At 42.4% G+C, this 20,827-nt stretch overlaps 2 protein-coding genes across 3 annotated transcripts in view; both read right to left on the bottom strand.

The window, feature by feature from the left end:
- The window catches only part of spns2 (SPNS lysolipid transporter 2, sphingosine-1-phosphate), a 58,605-nt gene extending 58,083 nt beyond the window's left edge, over positions 1 to 522 (bottom strand). For both annotated transcript variants that reach the window (XM_056409681.1, XM_056409687.1), the window contains exon 1: positions 55 to 522. In XM_056409681.1, coding sequence (XP_056265656.1) covers positions 55 to 286 — 232 coding nt within the window. In that variant the 5' untranslated portion in view covers positions 287 to 522. The remainder of the gene's footprint in view (positions 1 to 54) is intronic.
- Positions 523 to 11,859: 11,337 nt separating this feature from the next.
- On the bottom strand, positions 11,860 to 19,075 carry spns3 (SPNS lysolipid transporter 3, sphingosine-1-phosphate (putative)). The gene is made up of 12 exons (XM_056408414.1): positions 18,855 to 19,075; positions 18,700 to 18,765; positions 18,254 to 18,390; positions 17,722 to 17,873; positions 16,625 to 16,691; positions 16,405 to 16,547; positions 15,934 to 16,086; positions 15,657 to 15,846; positions 14,824 to 14,889; positions 14,631 to 14,729; positions 14,345 to 14,516; positions 11,860 to 13,697 (listed from the first exon to the last, which is right to left on the bottom strand). The coding sequence occupies exons 1-12, from the start codon at positions 19,063 to 19,065 to the stop codon at positions 13,591 to 13,593; spliced, it is 1,563 nt and encodes a 520-aa protein (XP_056264389.1). The 5' UTR covers positions 19,066 to 19,075; the 3' UTR covers positions 11,860 to 13,590.
- Between the last annotated feature and the right edge of the window lie 1,752 nt (positions 19,076 to 20,827).

Below are 20,827 nucleotides of genomic sequence, written 5' to 3' on the forward strand. Positions count from 1 at the left end.
CGGCACCCTTGGGATAAACACAAAGCTCCAACAGACGTCAGGCAGGTCACTTACCAGCGACAGTGTATCTATCCATGTAATTGAGGACGTTCCCAAAACTGAGGATCCCGGCGGTGGCGGCCGGTGAGCGGCATTTGAGCAGCGCGGCGCGGAATTTTTGCCCCGGTTTGCAGGGGTGACGGTCCGGGTTGGATTTCAGCGTGGGGCTCATGCTGCCCGACAGCGTGCGCACCTCGTCAGAACTGCTGCAGCCCTCGATGTCGCATCCGTCGCTCTCCACACACATCTTCTGGCACGAAAGATCCAGCGCGGGGGAGAGAGAGAGTAATGCGGGAGAATGGAGAGGAGGAGAGTTCACCGAGGACCGAACGCTAAGATGGTCTGTGATTTCTGCTGTAATTATTCGCAGTGGAGTTGCTGTCGCGGGTGTTGAAGTGCAGGAGTCGTTCTTCTCGAGATCATATTTCTCTACCAGTGCGCGCTGACGGACGGGCTGTGCGCTCCTTAGGATTTCTTTTTCCTTTTTTCTCTGAGGAGAGTAGCCTCCACCGCGCTATAGTGCAGGGGGTGTGACCCGGCTTGACTAACTCCTCCCCCCTTCAGAAGCCCCGCAGCGAATGATGGAGGCGCGCACCTGATACCGTGGTACAGATGCCGGGGAATGCAACCGGAGAGGAAAGTGGGGTTGGAAAAACCGTTTCTGTTATTTAAGGAAGCTGGCGGTGGTGGGAAACGGGTGGGTGTGACTTCACCTATCTACAGGACTGTCTCAGAAAATTAGAATATTGTGATAAAGTTCTTTATTTTCTGTAATGCAATTTAAAAAACAAAAATGTCATGCATTCTGGATTCATTACAAATCAACTGAAATATTGCAAGCCTTTTATTCTTTTAATATTGCTGATTATGGCTTACAGCTTAAGAAAACTCTAAAATCCTATCTCATAAAATTTGAATATTTCCTCAGACCAAGTAAAAAAAAAGATTTATAACAGCAAAACAAAATCAAACATTTGAAAATGTGTTTCCAGGTGTTTCGAGTTAATTAGACGATTCAAGTGATTTGTTTAATACCCTACTAGTATACTTTTTCATGATATTCTAATATTTAGAGATAGGATATTTGAGTTTTCTTAAGCTGTAAGCCATAATCAGCAATATTAAAAGAATAAAAGGCTTGCAATATTTCAGTTGATTTGTAATGAATCCAGAATGCATGACATTTTTGTTTTTTTAATTGCATTACAGAAAATAAAGAACTTTATCACAATATTCTAATTTTCTGAGACAGTCCTGTATACATGTATTGAATCTATATATTTGATGCACATATTTCACATATGGCTGCTGACTGAGTGGATCAAAGACAGAATATGTATAGGCTTATAATAAAAGCAGGTCACAAAAGTGTGTTGCACATTAAGAGATGAACGGTAGCTCCCTCTTGGTCTGCTCGTATTTATAGTAAAAGGTCCCAAATAGATCTCAGGGTTTATTTGTGGGGTTTTGTATACATTTAGTCCTGTCTCCATCTAAAATGTAAAAAAATAAGATTTATTTAATCCCCAAACTGTGTCATACTGACCGCCATGCCTCTTTAGCTTTACAGACTGATTGAATTATTCGATCGATGATGACAATCAAATAAAAACACAGGCATATGAGGATAAGTGAATTCGTAAAAGTGTAGAATATATATATAATCAAAACAGGTGGAAGAAATGGAACATAACATCTCACTGAGTGGCAAACTACTGGCACTCAACAACAGGGATAAAGAAGTCTGAATGTGTAATGGATAAGATAAGACACATACAAGCATTAACTGTTCTCCACAAATCCTTAACAGGCGAGATGGATTTTGCATGTGATCTAATCTGGTGCTGACAGCAGAGCTGATTTGTTTAATAAATGTTAAAACAGCATCAAAGATAACACAGAGATTACTTAGTTTACATTCAATGGCAGACACTCATGAGTGTTGATTGTGCCGTTGGAGTAGATTATTGGATATTTAAGGCACAGTTAACACCAAAATCAAAGGTACATCATTTTCCGCTTCCTGTAGTGCCGTTTATCAGTCTACATTGTTTTAGTGTGAGTTGCTTAGTTTTGGAGATATCAGCCGGCGAGCTGTCGGCCTTCTCTCCAATGTAACGCAGCTATTGAACGTTATTAGACTCTAATCAGACAAAACAAGTCTGTGTGAAAAACTCAGCAGCCATGTCTCATTAGTTATTTGATGCTTTATTGTTCAGTATATTAGGATTTAAGGACTCGATTTCTGATTATTTTTTCTTAATTTTTCTGAACATGAAAAAGGAAACCTTTCTGTCAGAATTGTTATGTCCACGCCTGTCATCTGTTATCACTGCAACAAGATTGTTGGTGTCTTATGAGTCCAACTAACAAACCAAATATGTCTAATAAACTGTTTCATTGTGGGCTGAGTTAATGCATTGTGCTTGCGTATTAGGCTGTTTTTATTACTGTAGAAAGGAAACAGATTGTTTTTATGAATTAAGAGGTCTGTTCAGGTTAACAGGAAGTTGCTGTTAGGGTGTATGGAAATTAAATGTTTACGGACCAGAAGTGCCATGTGACACTGAACAGTGCCGGCCACTGAAGCGTTCACGTATAGTTCATTGTTGGATGAGGAGTCCACGACACAATACACAATCAACATAACGGTGACCGCTTCATAGCCTTTCTGAGGTCTAAGCCGTTCTAGTGCACCGTACACATGGAATTAATAATGAGTCCATACTTGTGTCGCTCCACTGTTCAATGAAGCAGAAATGAGAGTTCCGGTGCAGCGTTGTGCTGCATCCGAAACTCCCATGGATCCTGTCATGAGGGGGCAGATATCATCAAGACTCAAGAGTCAGAATAGAAGCATTCTGAATAACACATTTCAAACCCCACAATTACAGCCAAATCCAGTGACAAGGAAATGTTACTGTGAGAGGGATTTGACAGTAATTCACACCTTCTCTATTTATCTCCTGATAATTCCTCTGCAGGTAGGTGTTTTCTTTTTGTGTGGTGATAATGAAGGAAACTCCCTACATTTAAATGATACAAAACACACACACACACACACACACACACACACACACAAAAGCAGGGCATGTCTGGAGCACCGATGAAGATGAGCAGAGCAAGTAGGCCTTAGAGAATTACAGGACTGTCTCAGAAAATTAGAATATTGTGATAAAGTTCTTTATTTTCTGTAATGCAATTAAAAAAACAAAAATGTCATGCATTCTGGATTCATTACAAATCAACTGAAATATTGCAAGCCTTTTATTCTTTTAATATTGCTGATTATGGCTTACAGCTTAAGAAAACTCAAATATCCTATCTCTAAATATTAGAATATCATGAAAAAGTATACTAGTAGGGTATTAAACAAATCACTTGAATCGTCTAATTAACTCGAAACACCTGGAAACACATTTTCAAATGTTTGATTTTGTTTTGCTGTTATAAATCTTTTTTTTTACTTGGTCTGAGGAAATATTCAAATTTTATGAGATAGGATTTTAGAGTTTTCTTAAGCTGTTAAACGACCAGCTCGTCACAACAAGCGGGTCGGGGGACACAGCGGCTCATCCCGCTGGATGAATCCGGCTATTGGACATGCTCGTCTGAGGCATTCCTGGTGGTTACAGAACCAATCCAGAGGGGGATCTCATCTGGTTCTGTTTAAAAAGATGAACACAATGCAACTGGCTCAGTCCTGATAGTTTCAATGGGTTCCTGTACTCATCCGACAGCCACCAGTGTCTCCAACATTATTACAGTCTGTGGCAGAGAGTTCATAGGAAGCCTTTGTTCTCCCATACCGTGTGGTTATAACTGCCTTTTGTTGATTCTACTGGGAGACCGTTTTTAACTGATAACAATGATGGTTTTGCCGCTGAGGGAGGTGACAATGCACATTGTGTGTAAATATTGCGGCGTATTCACACCTCGGTGAATCTTCATTGGGAATGAAGATAATAAGCGTCTTCTTTCTCTCTCTGAATGGCTGGGACAGGTCCAATCCTGCATGCAGATGAGTGTTTCTGGGCCATCTGTGTTCGGTCAGACAGGAGCCAAACATCTCCCGCTAATTGTTAGACTGCTATTCCAATGTGTACTTTGACTTTGCCAAGATAGGAATCCCGAATCGTTCTCGACTACACATCGCTAAAAAAGTTGAGTGTAGCGATTGTGAACCGAGACTTACTGGAGGGAGTTTAAATGGAAAGCTGTGAGTGTTGATTTAGCACCAGCGCAGAGTTCAGTGCGTGAGTGAACGGTGGGCGTGCTAAGGGGGCATTCCTGACAAGTGCAGTTTGATTTCACTAAAAAGCCAGAGGGGACATTGCCAAGAGGCTCTCGTTCCACGCAAAGCGGGTTCCCTGTTAATGGCCGCGTGCGTTTTAACGTCACGTACTTCAACAAAAGTACTCAGCCTAATAACCCAAAAGTGAAATTAGGCCAATATTTTTGTCAGTATGTAAACTAATGAGAGGCTGGTCAAAATCTGGGAAAGAGGTAGCCGATGAAGAAGAAGTCTGGCATCCGTTTGGGACGAGGCCGATCTCGTCTAGCTCGGCAGGCGTTTGGCATTTGCGAGGGTATCAGATTTGAAGGCATTCGCATAAACTGAATCGAAGTGCATCGTCTTATTTAGACTGCAAAGTTCTGCCAGCAGGACCTAAAGCAACCCCCCCCCCCCTCCCCTCCTCCTCCAACCGCCTCATGGAGTTTGTTTTGAAAATACCCCCTTCGGTTTTGAGTTTGGAAAGGATGACGCCGACAGTGCAGCAGAGGACGGCCGAGCCATCCTGACAATAATTGCTTTTGTAGTGCCGCTGATATCCAGGAACAGAGGATGCAGGAAGAGAGACGAGGGCCAAACCAACCAGCGGTCTCACGCAGAGGGCTTCGGAGGGAGCCCCAGTAAACAGTTGTTCCTGTCCCCCTCTCTGGAGCCCCGACTCCCCCCTCCTCATTCTTTGGGATGTGTTTGATATGCTGCTCATGTCTCTGGGACCCGGTGTGTTTTTCCATCGTGCAGACTGGCTGGGTGGACCGGGGGCCTATCTGTCGCGCTTTTCTGCTATGTGGCCCGGAGCCACCGAGTCACTGCCCCCGGCCTTCCTTCCTGTCTCGGCTCAGGGCCGAGCCTCCAGTGCAGGATGGGAGATAACCTGCTAATCGTTGCGCCCAGCGGCTGCAGGACGATAAGGCCGACTCCTTCCGTGCTCGAGCGCGTGGCTGCTAAAGAAGTTTAAATGTCCCGAGTGAAACATGCGTCTATCAGCTGTGTGCATATCAGCTGTGTTTCTAGTGAACGCGACTCCACCTCTTTAGGCTCAGAGTTCACAATAAATGTATTTTGAACTTTTGGTTTTAAACTAATAAATACAAATGCAGATTTGATGGGATGCTGTATCTGACTCTTTTCAGGTCAGCTAAGGTTGATTAACAGGTACATGAATAAATTGTCCAGGCGGTTTAATGCGCATAAAACTATGTATGTTTTTGGGATTCATCATCATGTTGTGAATGCAGATGATTTGGTGTTCCTCTTTGTGCTTCTGCATGGTTTTCTTCATCAGTTACAATTAATCCCACCAAAACTTTCATAATGGGTAATCGATAGGGATCGCTTTCGTCTCATTGCTGCGGTCTTTAATGTGTGTACACGTCTATTTTATTCTCTATCTCTTTGCTTTTAAATGCAGATTGATATAAATAAATAAAAAATGTTGCGCAATTAAAGCAATCATGGAATTTCTCAAACACAGTTATCACACAGCAGCTGGTGATCCTTCCATTGTTGTCTCGATCCTTCCTGTACCAAGTTTCCCTGAGTACACTATGTACGTTAAAGATCCGGAAGGAGAGAATGAACCGGCCTCCATGCCGCTGGACTAGGCGGAGAAGAAAACAAGCAGGAGAACGTTTGTGTTTGATCTTTTTGGATATCTGACATCCGTCTCCTTTAAAGAGCATTTTGACGATATATTTTGGTGCAGCATGTCGTCATGTCATCTCACATCATCCTGTACATCCAGAGCGTGGCCACATTTCAGTTCAACTTACTGACTCACACATTATTTAATCTTCTGCAATTGTTCTATTCTCGTGAGAGAGAAATGAACTCGTTCCATTTCTATTTGACCCTATTTGAAGTGGTAGAAATGGTTATGATCACGCAATGAAGCAGCTAACTGGACTCATTTCACACAGGCCAGTGAGCAGAAGGCACCGTGGGAGATCTTGCTCCCTTCTTTCTGCTGATAGCACTCACACATAGGCCCGCTTCAACAGACGGATGCCCGAATATTGCCAGAATACTTCCATGTGCCCAGCAGGGGACTAAAGGGACATTCAGTAAGACGAGGCTGTTGTCATCAGCGCACAACGTCTGGTGGCAGCGGACCACCCCACTCCCGATCCCGTCACATGCATTTGTTTTTGGAGCCGGAGCCGTCTGGTCAGTCTTGAGGTGTGGGCTCGAACATAGCGACCTCTCTCTCGTCCGCTGTGACCTCCTGTGACCTCCTGTCCGCTTGACCGTCTGTGCCTGACAGTAGCTTTCTGTAACCCCCCCCACCCCCATTCTGCCATGCACTAACTTGAGTTACAGAGTGTCTGGAGGCAGAGCAGCTGAGGATTTGAATAGATCTTGGCTGATGTCTCCACTCCCTGGAAGTCTGATCTGGAGGCCACACTGTGTAGTGGCGCAGCAGCGGGAGGGCAGAGAGACAGCAGTGACTAAATATAGTATTCAGGGGCAGCGGCGGCGTCTTTTAGCTGCTCATTTTAATATTTAGTAGACAGCTCCATCCAAGCTGGACTCCTTGGTTGTGGGTCATCAGTCTCAGTTGGTCTGGGAGATGAAACCAGTGCTGACTCCACTGCCTGCCTTAATAAAGGCCCAAGAGGGTATCTCCCAAGGTCTATCTTAATAATATTGTTATCATAATAAAGGTTATTCTAATGAGATTTCTGTCATGATCAGTTTGTTACTGGGTATATGTAAATAAAGATGGAACACAGCATGAATAAAGGAGTTAATTTCTACCCAACAAAACGGTTCACTTTTAGAGAGAATATAGTGCTGCAGCCCAACACCACATCTGGACATCACCTGTCCCACATACTGATGCTAATAAAGTGAAGCAGGGCAAAGTTGGAGACGTTTTAGCCGAGGCATGTTGAGATAGAATCTTTTCATTTTCCATTTGGGTACCATCTGTGCCATTTAACGCTTTCTCAGGTAACTGCAAAACTCATTTAATGTTATTTACGCGTCACTGTAGGTCCTCAATCCAAACCATAACCAATTGGTCTATTAGACCAGCTCATGTTTGTATTGAAGTTGAATGCCTTTAGGAAGAGTGCAGTATCACGATTAATCCCCGGGGTGGGGACACATAGACAAACGTACGGCTGTTCGATGCTGGAAGAAGGCCGTGCTCCCGGCTGGAATCATTTCAGACATGATTCAGAGAAGTCGGAGGAGCCATTAGCTGCGTTGATATGCACTTGAACGCAACTTTCCATCAAAAAACAGCAAAGACATATTTGTATGGTTATGGCTATATAAAATGAAGACTTTTGGCCGTAGAGTGATAGACATAGCATTGGAATCTGGTGCCTCAGCTTTCATAATTACAGATGGCATGCACCGTGAGCGTGTTAGGAGCATTGTTTGCTGTGTTCTCACAAATACTGAGTTTCGTTTTGGTCAAAATAGTCATCATGAGTCGATCTTCTCCCCAATATGTGGGTATGCAGTTTGAATATGTTGCTGCATGTTTACTGGGTCCTTATCTGCTGTTTGCTGCATGTGTGCAGCTGCCCCTCAGTTAACGGGCATTCTCCACCGAAAACACGTTGCCCTCTGCCTTCTTTGAAGAAATATGTGCTGCTTATGTGCCTGAAGTTGACTTGCAGTGAGACCAGATCTGTGTGGTGCCGTGGCTCATATTTATAGACGGGTCTTTGTAATTACCCCATTGCTGCGACTGTGTCTGGGAATCAGCTCTCTCCAGCCCCACGCCTCTGAAACAGGAATGCTAAATACATAGGACCAGAATGTACGTATGCCATTATGGGACAAACCTCAGATTTGGCTGCATTTCCGTTGTAGTCCACATTTGTACTCTGTGCTGAAGACAAAGTCATTTACATGACAACGAGAAAAGGCTTGATTGATCTGCTACGGAGCCTTGAATCTAAAACTGTTATCGTACACGAACATGAATATGCATTCACATTGTGGATACAACCAAATCAAGCTGACCAATCACCAAACCTCTGTGTTAATTGATGCTAACAATTAAAAATGTGTGTGTGTGCTCCCCCCCACACACACACTTGTATTACCAGACACACAGAGCTGGACATTGTTACAGAAGTATCCCTTCCACCCCAGTCTCAGAATTGAAATAACAATCCTTTGATTTCTCTGGTTCATTTTGTGTGCGTCACCGACCCTTTACAGTAAAATAGGATATGCATATGTGTCCCTGCAAGCTACGGTGTAGAGACAGGAGGCCCATATGATGTAATTGTTCAAATAAGGGGCAGCGCTGAGGGCGGAGAGGGCTCTTCCTCTCCATGATGTCATGTCACTGCAGCAGTTTGCTGGTGATAAGGAAAAGAGTGCGACTTCACATCCACAAATGTGGTTTGATGTCTCTTATCATTGTCCTGGTGGGGAGAGAATAACACAAACATGGAGGAGATAGGATGTCTCTTCTGTCAGAGTAAATATGTGTGATGCACAAGAGACACACTCTGGTTATTGTCGATATCATGACAGCATTCTGATTGTTCCCATATTGTATGTATCAGCATGTTTTTTTCAATATGACTGCATCTGAAAAAGGGCTGTTTTCATGACTGAAGTGCTCCCCATGCCGGCGTAAACACTGACTGTATCTGCTCTGCTCCCCCCCTCCCCTCGACTCCCTCATTGATCGGCCTGGACAATTTATTAGCCATTGTGACAGTTTCCTGTACGTCCAGGGTGGACAGGGGAAGCGGAGAGGTATGCAGATAAAGTGTTTAGAAACATGGCGCACAATACCTATTGTGTTTTAATAGCGGGTTAAACTGTTGCCTCTAGAATGTTTGCCACATACATTTCAATGTGCGTGTGTGCTTGGTTGTTATTCCACGTAAATGTCCTGCTGCCCAATCTATTCCCTCGGCATTCTGAGGAATCATGCCTTCTGGAAAATCACACGCGTCAGGCTGAAATGTTCAAAAACAAAAGGAAATACCAGTGAATTCCACAACAAAGCAATGAAACCTTTAACAATGGCCTGGCAGCCTTGAACTACAGCTTTCATTCATTGGTGAATGTCACTTTCAGTCAACAGTTTCAACACTTAGGATTCAACAATAAGAAATATTTGATATTTGGCTAGGAATTATATTTAATCAGCAAACAACTTCCCCTACACAATTCCTCTTCAGACAGGTTGTCGTGCAAGGGCATTAACCACCAAATGTCGCAAATGCAAGCAAAACAAATTGACTTTCCACATCTGTGTGCCAATAGTGAGTGGATAGAATACATGAGCTAGTGGCCCAACACTTCGCGCATTCATATACACGTATAGCTAGCTGAGAAACCAAGTTTGCAAGAAGAAATGACAGCAGATGCTTCCAAACTCCATTATCTGTGCTCATGTACAGAACATGACATAGACTCTGAGTTTGGAAATTATTGAGTTTGAAAATGCCAGTAATTTGGATCAGTCAAACGGTACTCTAAATTAATACATTAATAGCTGGCAGCCAAAGAAGCTGCTGGGTGGTGACTCATCCAAATGCATCTGGGGTTGATGTTAGAGAGCTTGTAAAAGCCTTCAATCAATTGTATATCGTCATCTGTGTTCATTATCTATACCAGCGCTTCTCAACCTTTTTTCCCTGTGAACCCCCTAACCAGCACATCTTTTTGGGTTGAAAATAATACGTAATACACAGCGCTGTGACATCCGTGTCTGATTTAATATATAATATATATACATTCTATTTATCAATTGACACTTTATTTATTAAATAACTAATTTTAAATGTATTTTTGACAAATCTCACATACCCCCTTTTGAGAACCACTGATCTACACCAACTGTGACTACGAGAAATCCCGGTGCTGAAAGTCACCAGTTAACACGTTCCCTGGTTAAACTAAAACACCTGCTGCTCTGAAACCGTTCGTGATCCTGTCTGAATTCTGTAGAACTGGACTCCCTGGTTGGAATATTGATTCTGGCAACCGAACATGCGATAATACATTTGAACCACTAGGTGGCGTCAGATCCTCTGCACTGCAGTTTTTTAAAGATTGCTCTTTTATCTTGATGGCTGGAGCAAAATTTAGCGTATTTCTGACGATGTCGACTGTATAAGGGCTTTAAACATGATGGCAATCATTGCATGGCCTCGTACCTGAGAGAGACAATGACCTTTGACCTCCCTTCGTGGTCCACCCTGGTTCAAAATAATGGGGACGCGCATATACATGCAGCTGTTAGTATTTACCAGGGGGTGATAGACACGTGTGCAGCAGCAGCATGAGGGGTTGAGAAGTTGAGTGACAAGCGGCTATCACACCCGGGTATGTCAAGATGTCCTGTTTGTCTAGTCTGTGCTCGTCTTTTCTCAAAGCGCAGCCGGCTCACGGGGATGAACGTTCGCACCTCTCGTGTTACACAAACTCCGCAGAGGTCACATACGTAGGCTCACAGTTTCAGGTTCAGGGAATACCAAAAGTAAACACTCAAAAGAAATGTAAGTGTCAGAGGTGGACACTCACAACATATCACACGGACAACCGACAGAGGTTTTATTGATGAGCAGATCCTCTGATATCTGAGAGACATGGGGAGTGAGTGTTGCAGGGTTCATCCTTCCTTTCGGTTTGTGTACATTCACCTAGACCGTTTAATATCACACCTGCCTTCAACACACAAATTGATAACTGATAATACATGAAAGAAAAATGGAAGGCCAACTCTTATATAAAACAAAATAAAAAAAGGAAAAGTGTGAAAATATTGCAGGGACCTGTGAAAAGTAGTTCCTCAATGAATATAAGGTGGTGTTAACATATCTGAATATGAGGTGGTGTTAACAAATCTGAATATGAGGTGGTGTTAACATATCTGAATATAAGGTGGTGTTAACATATCTGTTAGTAGGCCTACATGCTTTTGGACTGGTCAACATACTGATTTGTCATTTGGAGCTTGTTGAAAACCTGTATTTATAAATACAGTTGCTCAAGGTAATGTCCAGGGGCAGAATGTGTATATTTCATGTTGAACATTGATTTGAGTAGGCTATATCCAGTAGGTGACTCGTAGTTGTCATGCCAGGGTAAATATTGTGACAACGCCTTTACACTCATTGATGTGGTCTGGTTGGTTTCAGCCACAGCAGAGCTAACACAGGGTGTGTGTCCTCGGAGTGTGAGGGCCTGAGATGGATGAACTGTCAGCAACAACATAGATAATGGAAACAGAATGGATGTGATAAAACACAAAATGTGAATGAAACCCATATGTATCTATGAAATGAAACATATAGACCATTACTGAACGTATTCATTCATTTTGAGAAACTCGTGATAATATGTATGTAAGCATATATGTATGTATTTTATCAAATAAAAAAAAAGTTAAATGTTGGCCAGGCTGTGTGTACATTGTCTTCACAACTGATGAAGGCATTGCAGCTCAACAATGGATTAAAATGGGGTCCTCGTATAGTATGTTTTACAGGAGTGCAGCTCCGCCATCTAGTGGACACTCACAATAAACTGAAGAAACAAGAAATACTCCATTTATTTATTACTAAATAGAAACACAAATACATTATCTTACTGCACATGATGAACATAGAGTTTTAAGTCATCTCTAAAAATAAAAATAAAAAGTGAAAGTAGTATTATGAGATGGATTTCCAGCAACTGTTACAGTAAATTCAGCAAATAGAAAATAAAGCCCTCCATCTTTAACTCCATCATGTGCATGTATTGTGGTCCAGCCTGAGGGCCCCTCTGGTTCTCATTAGGAGGCAGCAGCTGCATGCTGACTGGGACATTCAGAGATGGAGAGGTTCATCTGATGATCCTCAACATGGACGCATGGATACATTCATCTTATTCTGCCGAGGCATGGCGGACTCGTCTGAGCTGGAGCTCAATCTGGCCAAACTGAACATGGTTGTCAGCAAAAAATGCAGATTAATAATTAAGAAGATAAAAACAAGTAGTTGGACACAGCTGATCACAGCCGTCTTAAAATGCTGGTGTCAGCAAAACAGGTGTCTTGGGGCTGTACATGGAAAAAGTTTAAAGGGCCGACCACCGTATCTCTGCTACACGGTTGGCACTTAAGGAAGTTTCAGTGTGGAGGATTTGGCAACATCTAGCAATGAGGTTTCAATCCACTAAAATACTACATAGGCTACTGCAACTTAAATAAAAGTGTCCTCAACTTTATATTTTAGAATGTATGGGAAAAGATGACAGCTCATTGGCATAAAAAAAAAGTCTGTGGTAGCCTGTCAGTGTGAGTGAAAGTAGTTTTGGGGGGGGGGGGCGGGGGGGGATCTATCTTGTTGATGATCGGGGCACTCCGCCCACTGTTGAGACTCCGCCCACTCCTCCTCTCTACCTCCATCTGCCTGATGGATCGTGGACGTCTCCATCGTGGAATATGCCTACTACGAACTATTCATACACTGTCATATTCATTGAATGTATTTTAACTCTAAATCTGTCCTTCTGTACACATTACATCTATTGCACCTGTCCATCCTGGAGAGGGATCCTCCTCTGTTGCTCTCCTGAAGGTTTCTTCCCTTTTTTCCCCATGAAGGGTTATTTGGGAGTTTTTCCTGATCTCATGTGAGGTTTTGGGACAGGGATGTCTATGTGTACAGATTGTAAAGCACTCCGAGACAAATTTGTAATTTGTGAAAATGGGCTATACAAATAAACTGAATTGAATTGAATTGATGATCGGGGCAGTCGGCCCTCAATTCCAATTCCAAATCTTCCCACAGAGTCCAAGCGCCAAAGACTCTCAGACTTCATCATTTCATATCATCTATGAACAATAAACATTATCCTTTCTTCATCCAACTGGTCTCTCCCTGATTGAAATAACATTAGCCAGAGAGGGATGAAAGGAGGAACGTACAGATAGACATATCGACGTATAGAAATGAGAACAGGCGAGAGTTCTGCACAATAACAATAACATAACTTAAAAATGTATTAAAACACAACATTTCCATTAAGAAATCATAAGCATGTACTTTTTAAACTAAGAAGAAAGCAGCACAGGGTCCCTGAATTGATAATTTAGCAAAAAACCTCGACTTGAGTAAAATAATACCAGTAAAATATACAATTGAAGCCGTCTTTTTTAAAGGGATATGATGGTCTTACCATCATCAAGTCTTTGCTTTCTGTCATCAGTGTGTGGTTGTATAGTGATAAAAAAGGGATCCATTCAAGTCAACTTCAACATACTGTTGTCATAAGTAGTTTTTAACTTAGCTTACGATATTTACAGATGCATTATTTATATGGTTGCTTTTGTCCTCGTTGCTCAGTTCTATTGGGGGCTCAGAATTAACATCCTGCTGTGGTTGGGGAGCTCCTGGAAACACACAAACACACACACACACACACACACACATGTTTAAACATTTGAAAATAAAGAACAGAGCACTCATTTTAATGGCAAGGACCAGGTTAGGGATCACACTGACATGCATCGCTGCAGGCATGGCCGCTTTAACAACTATGTCGGCCTGTTGGTGCAGCTGCTTCACAAACCTGTAATTGTTGATTATAAACAATCTAATATAATGTAGAGCATGAACTGAACTGATCTAAACTACAAAGAAAATGCTTTTTTTTGTTTTGTTTTTTAATGATCAAGTCAAAAGAAAAACTAGACATAGTGTGTTACTGGGGCATGTGTGCAGACAAGGAGAATTTGAATCAGGAGGAGTGCTATTTTGTCCTAAGGGACTTGAATAGAGGGCGATTGTTCAGGAAGGGCTCTCCAGCATGTGTGACAGTGACGTTAACAAGCAAACACAATGGTGAGGACTTTATGTGCCAGTGTGTCATCACCACAGAACTCCTGCACAGACATTCACGAATGACGGACACTCAGAATACATTGATTTTAGCAAGTAACTAAAGCTAAAAAGAACAAAGTTGTTTTGTTTGAGTCATGGTCATACTGTATCACCATTTAAAGAGAATAAAGGGGAAATAATGACCCATTCACAGTACCTTCAACTAATTTTAAAACTGCCTTCCTGTCTTCGTTAATGTAGATTGAATTCACGAAGAAAAACAGTCCGCCCAGGATCCCAACAACTGGGCAGAGCAGGAGGCTGTACTGCAGACTACGGAAGCTCCAATCCACAGTCGCAGGTTTAGATTTGCGTATAGCATCAGAGATCTATTGGCAAAGGTAGGAAGACAGCTTTATGATATGCAGACAATATGGTCACAGAGGTACTATTGATGAAACGGTGCAGTTAAAAAGAAGTGGGGACATTGAACTCTTTCTCACCAATCCTACAAAGTAAGGACTCCCAGCATCCCCCAGGAGATGAAGGACAGAAATCTGGAGAGCCTCGGCTGTGGACCTTCTGGTTGGTATGACAACAGACTGAAGTAAAGAAATAGCACAGAACAACCAGTTGGCTTCACGTTTCAGCAGACCGATTCATATTCTTATTTTCACACACAGATGTTATACTCACCAGCAGTATGTCAGCCATGACAGCCCAGTTCAGTGATATACATATTTCAGTAAGGAAAATGAATACCTGAAATAAGACATTAAAGACACAGAGCAAACGATTCATCAATTGATAAAATGTCTCTTGTTCTATACTTTTTGACATTACCACATATGAGCTGACATTTCTTTGGAGCTGTAATGCCTCAACTGAGTGACATGTCCAGATGGCATGGCTGCAGTGTCACAATAATGTCAATTATTTCAGATTTCTTGTGCATCATGTTATCTACATTACCCCTAGCATAAGAAGACAATGTTTAACTGATATTAAAGTGCTTCATGTTAATTATAGGCCCTACAACTCCATCCATCCATTTATTTTCTTCCGCTCATCCCAGCAATGTTTTTTCAGCTCTTTCTGGAGGATCCCGAGCTGTTCCTAGGCCAGATGAGATGAGAGAATCCCTCAAATGTGTTCAGGATCGTGGCCAGAAAAACCTTGAACAGGAGGAACCCAGGAGGGCCTGATCAGATGCCCAAACCACCTCAACTGGCAACTTTCAAGACGAAGGAGCAGCGCCTCTTGTCCGAGCTCGCCCCGGATGTCTAAGCTCTTCACCCCATCTCCAAGGAAGGAAACGCATTTTGTCCTCTTGTACCGTGATCTAATTATATCAGTCTCATGACCATAGGTGAGGGCTGGAATCAGGTGGACTGGTAAAGCTCAGCTTCCTCTTCGCCACAACGGTCCGGTACAACACGTGCATCACTGCTGACGTAGCACCAATCCTAATGGACAGGAATCTCTAGAGCCATATATCAAAAGTATCATCCCAGACATTTATCTCTTACATAAGTTGCGGGAATGCTTGTTGATGCGGCAAAGATGGTGGCAAAGAGGCAGGGAGCCGATCCCAGCAGGCCTATTGCGCAGATGAGTGGGTCCGCAATTGGGAACCTTTTCCCAAACCATCTAGATAAACCACTGCCTAGAGCCGCTCCCAGAATGCCCGCCACCACCGTCACAGCACCAAAGATGTAACTGTATCGGGGGCAGAAGCAGACAGCACTGTTACAACTAAAAATAGGGGGAAATGAAGGGTGATGCAGGTCAAAGGTCATGCTTCACCTGTCTGTGGGGTTGCAGGGCTCTTTGATGCATGGCAGTTGAAGTCCTTGACTGACCTGAGCTCTGGACAGAAAAGTAGGCGCCCAGAAAGCTAGGGCTCCAGCGAGGAAGGCCGTAGCAGTCACTCCCAACGATGACCACACAAAACTTTTACTAAGGTCAGAGGAACAAATATAGATAATATCTGTATATTTTAGGGACTTATGCAAAGTATCACAGTATTAAGTAGAGCCTGGCCAATAAATATCAATGTTGTTCATTGTCAAAGATATCCGCTGATATATTTTACACTCTTATACCTGTATTTTTACTTTGGTTTCTTTGATTAGGGACAGTGCACATAAATAAACAAATTTCTGTAAATGCACCAGTTAGCCAGGCTATTTTTCATCTGTAGTCCCTGTATTGGCCTCATGAATTCAGTACGCGCTAAACTCCAGCGTTAATCTAGTATTAGTTTCTGTGTCCTACTTTTTCAGAAGATACTTGACGTCCTCCAGGTAAGAGCTCTTCCCTGTAACTCCCGCTCCGTGGGTTTCTGCAGCACCTCTTGTTGGGTTAGGGCATAAGAAGACCAGCAGGACAAGTCCCACTACACCCAAGATGGGAGTGATCTAATAACAGAAACATTTAGAAATATCTATCAGTGTTCAGCTCAGATTTGCATGTCTGTTAATGAAACCGTTCTCACCCTGAGAGCCCAGCGCCAGTCTCCTGTTAGATGAGCAACCCCTGCCCCTGTTATGTATCCAAGACCACTGAAAATACACGGGAAGGTCAAACCACTCGAGTGATCACGACGAAACAAGCCGAACAATAGGGGTTCACTTGTCCTGTGGAATTCACAGTCTTTAATTTGACTTGAAACTGTTTAAAGGACATTTTAAGATGTTCTTGCCGAGTTAGACTTGATTGTGTTGTCACAAAATTCACATCATCCTTTTCACAAAGTCACAATTACTCATTTTATTTTCCAGTAGTATTGTTAGCCTAGCCTCACGAAAGTCTGAGTGAGCAAGTGAAGTTCCTAAGGGATAAAGTTACGCCATTTGTTTTCTATGAAGTAGGGTTGAGAGATATTTAAAAATCTTACAACCGGCCCCCGTTGTTGCAGGTGCATGTGTCTGTGTGCTCACCCAGTAGGTGCAGCGAGGCCGGCTGTGGGTGTGGCTTTGTAGCTTGGTAAAAGAAAAATGTTTATGCAGAACTATATTACCGTCGATTGACAAATAGTGACCAGGGCCCGATTCACCTCAACTACAAAATACCAGCTCTATTTGAAGAAGTAGTATATTGGAAACAGGCCTTTATGTCTAAGTTCACTCAGTTTAGGAAAATACATTTAATCATATTTTAGAATAAAGCTTTGTTCTCTTACAATGTAATCCTGTTTGACTTGTTAGATATTTTTTTTACAGGATTATGTTGTTAAAACAAACAATACTTTTGTATTTGTTTGTGCTTCTGTTTCCATCACATTGTATGTAAAATATGTGTCCAAGCCAAACTGTCATGTGTCGTGCCACGCAGGTGCCACAAGATGGCAGTGGCTACATTTGAGTACGGGGAGAATCACTGAACAATCTACAAATGTTCCTGTATCCATTTCCAAACACCTGCAGCGTTCCAGTGGACAGGACGACCTTTTCATACCGTGCACGATGTGTTGGAACAATTAATGCGTTCAATTCCACTCCCACACAACAGTAGCCTACAGGTTTTGAAATATGCAGCAGCAATAAAAGATCAAAATACAGTTATTGACTTAGATTTGAGTTTGTTGCTCACCTTCCTACAGGGATACAGATGTAGAAGAGACAGATCATGGTGCTCCGTCGAGTCCCAACAAAGAGGTCACCAATGATGGTGGGAGCAATGGTGGAGTAGCTGGCCTCTCCTATCCCGACCATGGCTCGCAGCAGCATCAGAAGCCAGAAGTACTGAAGAAGAGAGGCAGTTCAACAAGATTCTGTCCGAAATACCACAAATATCCTGTTTAATACGCAACATTCCTTTTTCTGTTCAGGTCCATGTTGTACACTGAACAAATTGACAAGAACATGTTTTGCAATAATCTTTTTAAATCTTGTGTAATATTTACACACTTGAATATTTGCTTTGCTTGTTTGTTGTCCAATGAGAAGTTTACTGTACCACAAACCCATTGCACTGCAAATCAATTTCCATTTGAGCAGTAAATGCATGATGAGGTCAAATGATGGAAGAAGACAAACTACTCGAAACAGGAAGTGACACCTGCTGTAGTCGCATATCATTTTTCACGCAGTGTAGAGCGTGAACACATCTATTTCTCACTCACCGACTCTGTGACCAAAGAGCTGGCGGCTGCAGTCACAAGCCACACACTCAAACCACCAATCATGATGTATTTACGGTTGTAGCGGTCCCCCAGGTATCCAAAGAGAGGGGCCAAAAGCAGGAAGCTGCTGATGAAAACTGCAAGTGCATTGATGAGAATGAATTCTTTCATCACACTGTGACACATCGACTCCTTACTTTATAATCATTGAAGGAAACCCACCGTGAAACGATTCTAACTAAAGCGGCTGCAAGTAGGGGGGGGGGGGGGGGGGATCAACCTACAGCCCTCACTCATTTAGAACCAGAACATCTTGCAATAACCAACGGCTCTCTGCAATTCACTTGCAGCACATGTTTCATAACTTTCTGAAGTAACACAAGGTGAAATGCAGACTTTCAAAATACGTGTGTTTGTGTAAGAGTGTGTTTTCTACATTATTATACCTGTTTGTATAAGTGCAGCGGTACTGTCACTTATGTCAAAGAATTCCTGAATTTCGGGAAGGACACCTGTATGAGAATAAGAAACCAGTCATGTGTGAGCTCACCACATAAGTAACAGTCACGGGTGTTTGTTAATGCACAAGAGGTCTTCTCACCTGCTATTGTGTACCGTTCTGTGTAGTTGAGCAGGTTGATGTAGCAAAGCACGGCCAGAGCTACGTAGGAGCGTCTTGGTGATATGGCCGGTTTCTCCTTTTCCTCTTCCGTTAGTGACCGCGATGAAAGGCTGTTCACGAAAGAGCTGTACGGTAGACCAGAGCCGGACCCCAGACTACATCGAGGCATCGGCCTGTCTTTTGGCTCCATAGTGAGCAGCTCTTCCTTCACCTGGGAATCGGAGAACGTGTGACCTAGTTTTAAAGAGGTCATTGACCCTCTGCATTCTCATCAAAGAATGCAGTGAGCACACAATAGTAGTATAAAACAACTATAAGATCAGTTTTATCTGCAGCTGAATTAGAGATGATCACACATGCTTTTATCTCTTCTCGTATTGATTACTGTAATGTACTTTTCTACTCTCAATAAATCTGCGATAAACCGGTTGCAGGTAGTCCAAAATGCTGCTGCCAGAATACTGACAAAGACAAATAGATGGTCTCATATCACCCCGATACTCAAGCCCCTTTATTGGCTTCCTGTTGAGCATATAATCAACTTTAAAATCCTCATCTAACATACAGAACACTGCACGGCCAGACTCCTTCATCCATGGCTGTACTACTTCACCCATATTCAACAGCCCGCCATCTCAGATCCAACCTCAAAAAACCTTCTGTCAGTCGCACATACTCTCCTTAAAACTCGTGGTGACCGAGCTTTTGAGGCAGTAGCACCAAAGCTGTGAAATGCTCTGCCTGCACCACTAAGGTTTACTGATTCAATAGTATGATTTAAACTCATCTCAAAACATACCTGTTTGAACTGGCATTTTGTTAATTTAAATATATTTTATGGCCTGTTTTTTATCTTCTTTGTTTTTTCATTTTTTAAATTTGCTTTATTTAATTTTTTTCCGGTTGAAATGTTTTGGTCCCTGTTATTGCCAAATTGTTTTAATTGACTAGTGTACTGCACTTTGACATGTTCTGTGATAAGTGCAATATAAATACACTTTACTTACTTACTTTCAAAGTGAATACAAATGACATCTATTTTAAATACAGCCGAGTGACTGTCTGTCCCACAGTACATGGCTCATGCTGAGAAGTGTTGTGCATTACAGTATGTGTTGCCTCTGAAGCTCCGTGCCCTACGAGTAACATAGTTTTGTGGGGAAGTCCGTGAATGTGGTTTGTGGAGACACTTTTGAATGAGTCATTATGCCACAAAGGCACAACGGTGGAAGAACACAGCATTGTCACTATGTCAAAGAAAGGAGAAGGAGCGTTTTTTGGTTAAGCTTCATTTCAGCTGCTTCGCGGTTCTCCAACACCATGAACAGAAGAGGATGTGGTCAGAGCTTATTATACACTTACGAAAAATATCAAATGCTGTCCAATTTAAAACTACTGTATGCAAGCATGCATAGGGCATATCATAAAGTAACAAGATAGTGTAAAAGACCTAATATTGTAAATAAAATCATTTTAGTAGATCATTTCGCACATAATTTTAGAAACCATGCATTCTGCCCTAGCTCGAGTTAATGCAGTGTCAACAATGACAAAATTGTGCAAAAAATGTTTTTTCTTTACCAACATGCGGGAAAGCTGCACTCTTAAACATGACTCTATTGTATTACAATACCGTTACAGGTGTAAACCTTCAGACAGAAATAATTTATAGACCCACCTGCTTGTCGTTATTATCTTGGGGTTTTCTCAGTTCATTCCATATTTGCAGTTTTCAGAGGATGGTTTGCCTCTGAGGCTTGATGAAGCGAACAAGAGCCTCAGCTCAAACAAGCCTTGAGGGATATTACGTTTTTGAAGGGACCTGCCCTCTCTGGGTTATATGCGTTCACAGAGATCCTCACTGTGATGCAATACCATAAACACGCCACAGCGTCATGCACCTCTGGTCTTCCTTTTGATTTTGTATTATTTCTCGGAGTAAGGATGTAAGT

This window comes from Pseudoliparis swirei, chromosome 3 (assembly GCF_029220125.1).
Source record: "Pseudoliparis swirei isolate HS2019 ecotype Mariana Trench chromosome 3, NWPU_hadal_v1, whole genome shotgun sequence".
Classification (NCBI taxonomy): Eukaryota; Metazoa; Chordata; class Actinopteri; order Perciformes; family Liparidae; genus Pseudoliparis; species Pseudoliparis swirei.

Excerpts from the sequence above, each read along its gene's own strand:
- spns3 (XM_056408414.1), bottom strand. The coding sequence starts at position 19,065 with ATGGAGCCAAAAGACAGGCCGATGCCTCGATGTAGTCTGGGGTCCGGC. Across the intron at positions 17,874-18,253 it reads GCTCTTTGGTCACAGAGTCG|TACTTCTGGCTTCTGATGCT; the intron begins GTGAGTGAGAAA and ends TCTCTTCTTCAG. Across the intron at positions 16,548-16,624 it reads ACTGGCGCTGGGCTCTCAGG|ATCACTCCCATCTTGGGTGT; the intron begins GTGAGAACGGTT and ends TTCTGTTATTAG.